This window comes from Seriola lalandi, unplaced genomic scaffold (genome assembly GCF_002814215.2).
Source record: "Seriola lalandi dorsalis isolate HSWRI2012SDOR001 ecotype SW California unplaced genomic scaffold, Sedor1 jcf7180002054973, whole genome shotgun sequence".
NCBI classification, from domain to species: Eukaryota; Metazoa; Chordata; class Actinopteri; order Carangiformes; family Carangidae; genus Seriola; species Seriola lalandi.
The window spans coordinates 139,584-140,370 of NW_019525523.1; the positions used below are offsets into that span (position 1 = coordinate 139,584).

At 49.0% G+C, this 787-nt stretch overlaps 1 protein-coding gene across 1 annotated transcript in view; it reads right to left on the reverse strand.

Moving 5' to 3' along the window:
- Positions 1–787, reverse strand: part of LOC111646584 (protocadherin gamma-A4-like) — a 5,072-nt gene that overhangs the window by 585 nt on the left and 3,700 nt on the right. Inside the window, exon 3 of the mRNA XM_087171016.1 lies at positions 181–718. Coding sequence (XP_087027142.1) covers positions 181–718 — 538 coding nt within the window. The remainder of the gene's footprint in view (positions 1–180; positions 719–787) is intronic.

A 787-nucleotide genomic window follows, 5' to 3' on the forward strand; every position in this document is an offset into this window, starting at 1 on the left:
CATAAGAAATATCCTTCAGTTCTGGCACCTCAGCCAAGTTATCAGAAATAAGTAAATACATGGAACAGGTGGCAGAGAGAGAGGGCTGTCCGTTATCTTTCACTGCCACAATAAGGTTCTGTTTCATGCTGTCAGATTCAGAAATGTCCCGCTGTGTCCTGATCTCTCCGCTGTGGAGACCAATAGTAAAAAGTCCCAGATCAGTGGATTTCACTATATGATAGGACAGCCAGGCGTTCTGTCCGGAGTCAGCGTCCACCGCTATCACTTTGGACACCAGAGAGCCTCCGTGTGCAGCTTTGGGGACCAGCTCGGTCATGAAGGAGTTGCCCTCTGGGGCGGGGTACAGTATCTGAGGAGAATTGTCATTCATATCCGATATGAAGACACTGACGGTCACGTTGCTGCTGAGCGGAGGAGAACCGTTGTCTCTGGCCATCACCTGGACTTTAAAACTCCTGAACTGTTCATAATCAAACGACCTCACTGCGTGGATCACCCCCGTGTCTCCGTTAACAGACAGATAGGAGGACACCGGGGCACCGTTCACCTCACCAGCTAACAGAGAATAAATAACTGTACCGTTTTGTCTCCAGTCGGGGTCTCGAGCACTAACGGAACATAAAGTGGAGCCAGGTTTGTTATTTTCAGTCACATATGCGCTGTACGACTGTTCCTCAAACACAGGTGGGTTGTCGTTGATGTCAGCTACAGATAACTCAACAGTTTTAGAGGAGGACAGAGGTGGAGAGCCCTCGTCAGTGGCAGTGATTGTAATGTTGTAATC